Genomic DNA, 8,869 nt, shown 5'->3' on the forward strand with positions numbered 1-8,869 from the left:
TTCTGAGTCATTACTATTTCTTGAAGTCATTTTTCTTTACAAAAGAAAACAACAAATTCTATGAGAATCTGATGCACACACAAGAGCAGCCAGGAAATTGGTCTTTGCGACTCTAATACATTTTTGGAAATCTCTGCCCCTTCCTAGATACTGAGATCAATAGGACCAAAAGGGTTTCTTAAAAATTGACCAAGGAACATCACAAAACTGCTTTCAGAAACATTTTATGTTCACTTTTACCAGTTTTAATAAGCTAATACCAACTTGGCTTTCAACTGCAGGCTCCTCCCGTTACACACCAGATTTGAAATTGAAGGGGAAATTTCCCCATTTGTCTGAACTGGACAGAGAAATGCATCCCCCACAAGGTAATTAACACCAGATGATCCAGAAAATCCAGGCAAAGTAGAAGCAGTATATTTTGCAATTTTCCTCCAAGAATGACTCAATTTCTCTCCCACCTCCAAGTAGCTCCCAAAATTTTACTGTTACATTTAGGCTTCAGAGTATCATACTGGCATTCTACATAAGGTTACAAATAAATATCCCTCATGTATCTCAATGAAAGATTTCATCTGATCATGGGAAACTTCATATCTGTTAAAGTCTGGTTCTGAACTGAATATAGCATAGCATATACATCAATTCAAATCTGTAAGTGAATCTATTAATATTTATTCAATATTTTAACAAATTAAAATGTATCCAATTTTACCCTTTACAGTCCATTTTCCCATATACTTAAAAGGGATCCTTCCCTACTTCTAGGTAGGAAAGTAATCATTTAAGGATAAGTGGACATCTAAAGAACTTTGGTAAACTGAACTATAGTACAGTAGTACTTACAAGAGGAAAACAGCTCGTCTTGATTTCTAATTGCTACAGTATGGTGTCAGTGAGATCAAACTCAGGCAAGACAGACCCAATTCATGTTTACATGTAGAAACCATACAACGTTAAGTGGTTAATCTATTGAAAGTTTGGCAGTCTGTTCACATCACTGAGAGGCTTACCTAAGACCTACTTTTATGCTGCAGCATCCTGTGGTGTTCTTGCACCACCCAGAAAAATTCTTTGGGGAGAGAAAAATCACCAAAGCTGTGATATATCCATTGAAATCCTTAATCTTTGATAACCTTTAAAGCTTGGGAGTATTTAACAGCAGGTAAACATGGACCATCTTCCTAGAATGCCAACTTTACATTAAACATATAACATCAAAAAACAAAAAAGTAAATGTGCAATTATATTCATATTTAACAGATGAGATGTCCCTCAAGTTCCTGCAACCATCTGTTATGACTTCATTGGACTTTGACAAGCTCTACATTAGAAAATGGTTACTTCTGCCATAAAATGCAAATATAATTATTTGTTTGAAACATCTGAAACAGGTACTACCTTTGACAGGTCACATAAATCTCATCCCTAGGTGACACTACCTAAGCCCAAAGGCAGGTGGGGTTGGTGTTATTTTAGCCTAACTATTGATAGTACTTACACCTCTTATCAAATACAATACTGTTGACTTGTCATTACATTTATGTGAAATGATTCAAGTATACAAAAAACTAGGAGCATGTAACCTAATTGACATCAAGTTAAGTGGTAATAGCAAAGGCAATTCAAATAGTAACATGGCACAACTTTCCCTGTTAGCGGTTTTAAAATGCTCATTTAAACAAGGGATGAGTTCACTTGCTTAGATATTTGAAATACAACTTTATTCTGATTCTAAACGAAAAGGAATGGGAATGACAGTAACAAACAAGATTCCACCTCTCAATATTGTCATGTGACTATAGCAGTCTTATATTTGAAACTCAAGGAGGAAACAACTGTGTTCCAAAACACCTAAATATGCAGGTCCAAAAAATGAAGGTTTTTTTTTTTTTTAAACTGCCACATTCACTCCAAAGCCCATCCATCTCCTTCAGCATCCAAAGATTAAGCACATGTTCTGCTTAGCTATATAATAAAGTGGCAAACACGCTGCACCACTGACATCACAGGACAGTTGCCTATAAAACTAGACTTCTGACGCTGGGCCCCAGCTTCACTTTCTCACAGGTCATCATCTTCATCCGGGAGAGCAGTTGTCTGAGCAACCTAGACAAAGAGATGGAAATGTTACAACACTCCAGATGAAAAGCACCAGGAATCTAAAAGCGCTCATCACTGAGACATAAACACCATACCTCTAAATCGTGCTCGTACTGTGCTGCCAAGGCTGGGTCCATGACCACCTCTGGCGGGGCAAGAGCAGGCATGGCGACAAACTCCAAGTTAGGGTCTCCAATCAATTTTCTAGCAAGCCAGAGGAAGGGCTTTTCAAAGTTGTAGTTACTTTTGGCAGAAATGTCATAGTACTGTTTAAAAGAATGGTAAGTTAATTTTAAAAACCCATACATCAAACACATTAACAAATCACTTTAATGGACTTGCATCATAATTTTAACTAAAGGATTGTAATTCTATACGCTTTAAGAAACTTACCTGAAGATTCTTCTTTCGGTGGAAGACAATTGACTTTGCCTTAACCTTTCTGTCCTTAATATCCACTTTGTTGCCACACAACACAATTGGGATGTTCTCACACACTCGTACCAGATCTCTATGCCAGTTAGGCACATTCTTGTAAGTAACTCTTGATGTTACATCAAACATTATAATGGCACATTGAGCTGAAAGAAATATTTACAGTGATCAGTACATGCCTGTAAATTTACTAAAGAAAAATGCTTACCGTATCTATTTAATCTTTCCATCTACAATACTTCATAAACTGTCTCAGCCTCAGAATGTATCTAAAGTCGATCAATGATAACACCACCATTTCAGAATTCACCTCCCATATTCTGAGTATCTAGAAATCTATCCTTTGAAAAACACAGCCATGATAAAGCTGCTTAGCATAATATATTATGGATTTTTTAACTAAAGAATTTGGGGATGGGGGAGGGGAGAAGACCCTTGCATTTGTATGCACTCAAGTAAAAGCAAAAGACATGGAAAGATTCCCAACAATTTTCATCAAATGAGCAAGAGTGTTACATGAGTATTTTCTGTTCATCTTTTTCACTCAGTTTAACAAGCATTTATTTACTTTGCCTTTTTAAATTTAAAATCAAGCATTTTCAAAAAAATACTCTGCAAAATCTAGTACAATTAAAGAGAAATCAGCTGGTCTTATAACAGCATTTTCTAAGATAGAAAGCCTAGCTCCTCTGGCCCAGTATCAAATAGGTCGTTGTCTTAGTCCATAAGTCATGTCTGACTCTTTTGCAACCCCATGGACTAGCCCACCAGGATCCTCTGTCCATGGAAATTCCCAGGCAAGAAAACTGGACTGTTTTGTCATTTCCTTCCTGACCCAGGGATCGAACTTTTGTCTCCTGCATTGGCAGACGAGTTCTTTACCACTATGCCACCAAGGAAGCCCATCAAATGGTTCACTCCTTTTTAACAGAATGCACAAGAAATAATTATTGATAACCACCAAACATATGCCCAAACATAAACTTCTACTGAAGCTGTAGCAACAGCTGTCTGTTGCTTACTGTCTTCAAATTAAGAACCTCAACTTAAACTATACAGTGTATTTCAAAACAGGGCCTATCATGACACAAGCATCTAATCAATCAAATGGCACAAGACAACCTTCACAAAATTTTCCTCCCCTCAAATGGTCAACTCCCTGGAGTCAGTACATGTTTTGAATTGAACTGAATCACACAATTTCCAATTCAGTCGGCATTACCAAAGTCTTTACTTGAGTAGATCTATTCCTAAGTAACGCTGGAGACTAAGCTACAAATCCTCTCAAAAACTTGTTACAAATCAGATACCTACCTTGTATATAATAGCCATCTCTCAGTCCACCAAATTTCTCCTGACCAGCTGTATCCCATACATTGAACTTAATAGGTCCTCTGTTGGTATGGAACACAAGAGGATGGACCTCAACACCCAAGGTAGCTGGAACATAGGGATTGCAAGTTAGTCAATGGAACGCAAATATTTTACACACATGTCCACAAATGGTTCCCCCCACATACCTACATACTTCTTCTCAAATTCACCAGTCAGATGACGCTTCACGAATGTAGTTTTTCCAGTACCACCATCACCAACCAAAACAAGCTGTCGGAAACCAAATTTTTTAAGTACACGCCAAAACATGTAACACTTCAGGACCCCAGGATTATGACGCTGTTAAGATTTTCTGCACAATTTAACTTACACAACTAAAGTTCATATACTACCTAAATACATGTACAACAAAGAACCTTAACCAAGCGGCCCTGTCCCATCTAACGAACGACTTGAATCAGCGAAACTTTCTGAGCCCTGCTTCCCTGTCCGCAGGGTGGGGCCAGCACCCCCATCTCGTTATCGGGGGACCGAAGGCACTGCCGCAGCACGAGCACGTTGGCTGACGAAGCAGGCCGTCCGTACGCGCCTGCGGTCATAAAGGAGATACTGCAAATAAGACCGTCTAGACTAGAATGCCCCCGCCAAAGCTGCCTCTCCTTCAGAGCCCTTCGTGTTCACTGCAGCACACCCACAACTCACGAGCGTTACCTACTTTGAACTGAACTTGGGGTTCTCCTTGGGCAGCCATCGCGATGTTACTGCGAGGAAAGGAGAAAGAAGTAAGGCCCGCTTCACGGCGGCGCGGGCCGGGGGCCGCATGGCCAGACCCGCCCCACGTGCCCAGGCCCACAAAGGCCTCCACCAAAAAGCCCGGCCGCCCGCATCCCACCTCCTACCGCCAGCACACACACATGCGGGTGGGCGGGGGCCGAGAGAGCGCGATGGCGATGGTGGCATCGCTCTCCGGCAGGACTCCTCGGCCACTGGATCGTGGCGCGCACCGCTCGAAGCGGAGACCGAGCGGAGAGGAGGCCCGCTCGGTGTGGAGGCCGAGCCGCGGAAAGCGCCTGGTCACCGCCAGCGGCCAGGCCGCGCCATCCTGTCCGTCCCACGGCCCTACCCTAGGCCGCCCTTCGGCCCTCCGCCCGGCCGCATCTCCCCTCCTCCCCAGCGGCCGGTACGCCGGGCACCCCTCCGCACAGACAGTCCTCCCGACCCACCGCAGCTCGCGTCCCGGCGCCCTCACGGCTTCCGCGGCAAGGGAGAGAGGAGAACTCTCCGCCCAGAGGTCTCGGTAAACCGCCTCCTCATGGCCGCCTCCCGCCGCTGCCTGGACCTCCCAACACCAGCCCCCACCCCAGCTCCACGGCCCCCGCCCCGGCCCCACTACCTTCCAGAAGCGTCTCCGCGCCCGTCTGACTGAGGGCTGGAAAGATGGCGGAAGCGCAATTCAAATGCCCGGAGACGCAGCCGACGCCGGCGCGCGCCGAGGGAGGGCGGGGCAACGGCGCCGCGCCGCTCCCACGTGGCCCGACGCGCGCGCGCACGCAGGCCGCCCAGGCTTCGGCGGCCTCACCCGTCGGCCTGGCGCGTAAGGGAGAGGCTCTCGGCACACCAGGCGAGGGAGGCAACGCGGTCGCGCGCACGCACGCCAGCCCACGAGGCCATGTGCGCCAGCCCGGGGGCGGGTTCGCGCGCGCGCATGCGCGGACGGCGACGCGGCGCGCCCTGCTGCCACCGCGGGAACAGAACTGGGAAGAGAAGCCGAGGCCCCCTTGGGCGGGAAACTTCGCGGGGTGGCCCACACAAAGGCCCTGCCCCCGCGTACAAACACGGCACGCAGGCCCGGTGCGGGCGCCATGTTGGGGTGCGGGTCGTCCCATCCCTCTTCCACTCCCGTTCCATCCCGGCGCCCCCGTTAATAGTCTGGAACTTACCAGAAGTAGAAAGCCAGCCACCTTTTCTTTAGGACATCTAAGTGGTCAGCAGCGTTTGTGGCCTTATTCTGCAAAAAGGATGATGAAATTTAGTGTGTCCAACCTTGGCAGCTCTTTTCATCTTAGTGACATATAGGGATGCAATCAATGACTAGGTTCCAGACACTTGCAGGGATAAGGCTATCAAGGATCCAGACAACTGACCACGCATAAAATTTAATCTGCTGGGGCCACCTCTCATCTTCGTCAGAGATAGGAAGTGAGACTACCTCAAGCTCAACAAGTATGGGTTTATTAACATTCCTTTGCTTTCAGCAAGATGGCTGGATGCAGTCTCCAATCTCACAGCGTAAATATAAGGACAACTTTTGGCATTTGTCTGGACAGCCACAGATTCTTTTCTTTTTTTAAGGGATGTAAGGCACAACCTGATGACTATAGTTAATGCTAGGGTTTATTTATTAATTTATTTCATCCTGCAGCCTCCAAAATAAATAACTCTTAGGTCCCACCCAGGGATTGAACCCCTGCCCCCTGCATTTGGAGAGCAGAAGCTTAACCACTGGACCACCAGGGAAGTCCCTGCCCCAGATACGTTTTTTTAAAGTATAAAAAATTTTAAATTCATTCATTTTTTAATTGAAGGATAATTGCTTTACAATACTGTGTTGGTTTTTGCCATAATCAACATGAACCAACCATATGTATACATATATTCTGTCCCCCTTCAGTCTCCCTCCCACCTCCCATCCCATCCCACCCTCTCAGGGTGTGAGTTCCCTGAGTCATACTGCAAATTCCCACAGCTATCTATTTTACATACGGTTGTGTGTATGTTTCCATGCTACTCTCTCAGTTCTGCCCTGGCTCTCTTCTTTCAACTCCCCCATCCCATGTGGATTAGTCTGTTCTCTATGCCATCTGCAGATTTTTTCTTTATTAATTTATTTTTTATTGAAGGATAATTCCATTACAGAATTTTGTTGTTCTCTGTCAAACCTCAACATGAATCAGCCCAGATTCTTAAACTACTGCGTTGGTTCCCCACCCGCCCCCTGCTCCTCCCCAACCAAGCATCCATGGCTGACAGTAAGAGCAGGCAGCTAATGGCCCCATCAGGATAGTTAAGTTCCCCAGAAAGGATTCCCCCATGGGGACTCTTCCCAGAGCAAAGAGAACCCAGATGACCAAGGAGTTAGCCACGCAGTCCTGAGCACGTTTGCTAGCAGGTCTGCTGGGAATCGAAGTGACGCAAATTGGGCACAACACATTTGAGAACCTGCCTGCTGGGAACTCAAATCCAAGTGCCCCCCCAGAACCCTCAGGAAAACACCAAGCAGATCTTGATGCTGCTGCTGGGCATGTGAATTGGTTTGGCCACTTGGGAGGACAGAAACTGCTAAACACACATAAATGTCCATGGCTTTATTTCCATTTTCAGGGAGCTGTCCTAGACTTCAGTTCACACATGTGCCCAAGGAAACAAGTATCAGGAGGCTCACAGCAACATTTTTTATAGTTGTTGTTGTTGTTGTTGTTGTCCTGTTGCTCAGTCGTGGCTGATTCTTTGAGACCCCGTGGACTGCAGCACGCCAGGCTTCCCTGTCCTTCACCATGTCCCAGAGTTTGCTCAAATTTATGTCCGTTGAGTTGGTGATGCCATCCAACCATCTCGTCCTCTGTCATCCCCTTCATCTCCTGTCTTCAATCTTTCCCAGCATCAGGGCCTTTTCCAATGAGTTGGCTCTTTGCATAAGGTGGCCACAGTATTGGAGCTTAAGCCTTAGCATCAGTCCCCCCAATGAATATCCAGGATTGATTTCCTTTAGGATTGACTGATTTGATCTCCTTCCAGTCCAAGGGTCTCTCAAGAGTCTTCTCTCTTATATACACAAAAGGTGAAACTTAGGTACATGTCCATCAACAGAAAAATTTATAAATAAAATATATCTGTACTATGGGTTTACTGTACAGAAAGTCATTGAATCAACATGGTTAGGTAGATCTCAAAAAGCTAATACTGAGAAAAGAAGCGAGTTGAAGGAAGATGTGATGATAGCTTTAAAAAGTCTTTAATTTTATAGAGGCTATACATATATATTATAACATTGTTTAGGTAAGTTTTTTACAAACACAAAAAACCATTAACTCTTGGACATATGTACATTCTTTTTTTATTTTAATTGACTGCAAGGATATAAACTGAGTTCCGATGGCTATTGCTTCATAGTGGTAAAAAGGAATATGATGGAATCTGGCCAAAGAGGTCAAAGAAGATTTTAACTTTATTTACAGTGTTGTATTTCTTCTTTCTAAAAAATGATTGAAACAAGTATGAAAGCCTATTAACCATTATATAATTCTGGGTGGTGAGAATATCATGTATATACCTTTTGTTATTTAAAAAAAATTTTCTTCTGACAAAAAAGCTAAAGGAAAATTTGCCAGACCAGGCGTATTAGCTCTTCTTGAACCAGCCACCTAGACAGAATTCCCAGGTGATTGGTTTGTTTGCATTTTACAGAGGTACTTTCTTGTCTTGGTCATCCAGTGTGGATTGCAATCTATGCTTAACCTCCACTTGATTGTTTTCAGTACAATATTGTCAAATACAAAAAAGAGTTACAAAAACTGTAAAAGAAATTTCAGCATCTATTACCTCTGGTTTCCCCAAATGTTAATATTGTTTAGTTGATCATTTGTCTTTATCATCCTAACCTTCTATCAGTGCATATATATATCGTACATACATGATTTTTCTGTAGATCATATATCTGTGTGTGTGTATATATATATATGATTTTTTTCCATTGCCATGTTTGACAGTAAATAGCACACAGAACACACCTCTCTGTCTATTGTTTAGAACCTCAGGATGGGACTTCCCTGGTGGTCCAGGATACAACTCTGCACTCCTAATATAGGGGTCCAGGTTCAATTCCTGGTCACGGAACTATAGATTCTGCATGCTGCAGTTAAGACCCAATGCAGCCAAATAAATACATAAATAAAAATAAATACAAAAAAATAGATGAATATACTTGCTTTCTCCTCAG

At 43.8% G+C, this 8,869-nt stretch overlaps 1 protein-coding gene across 1 annotated transcript; it reads right to left on the bottom strand.

Moving 5' to 3' along the window:
- Positions 1–222: 222 nt before the first annotated feature.
- RAN (RAN, member RAS oncogene family) lies at positions 223–5,371 on the bottom strand. Its single transcript, XM_070475044.1, has 7 exons — positions 5,267–5,371; positions 4,589–4,634; positions 4,059–4,143; positions 3,853–3,978; positions 2,497–2,684; positions 2,199–2,369; positions 223–2,109 (listed from the first exon to the last, which is right to left on the bottom strand). The coding sequence occupies exons 2-7, from the start codon at positions 4,622–4,624 to the stop codon at positions 2,065–2,067; spliced, it is 651 nt and encodes a 216-aa protein (XP_070331145.1). The 5' UTR covers positions 4,625–4,634; positions 5,267–5,371; the 3' UTR covers positions 223–2,064.
- Between the last annotated feature and the right edge of the window lie 3,498 nt (positions 5,372–8,869).

This window comes from Odocoileus virginianus, chromosome 12, assembly GCF_023699985.2.
Source record: "Odocoileus virginianus isolate 20LAN1187 ecotype Illinois chromosome 12, Ovbor_1.2, whole genome shotgun sequence".
Classification (NCBI taxonomy): domain Eukaryota; kingdom Metazoa; phylum Chordata; class Mammalia; order Artiodactyla; family Cervidae; genus Odocoileus; species Odocoileus virginianus.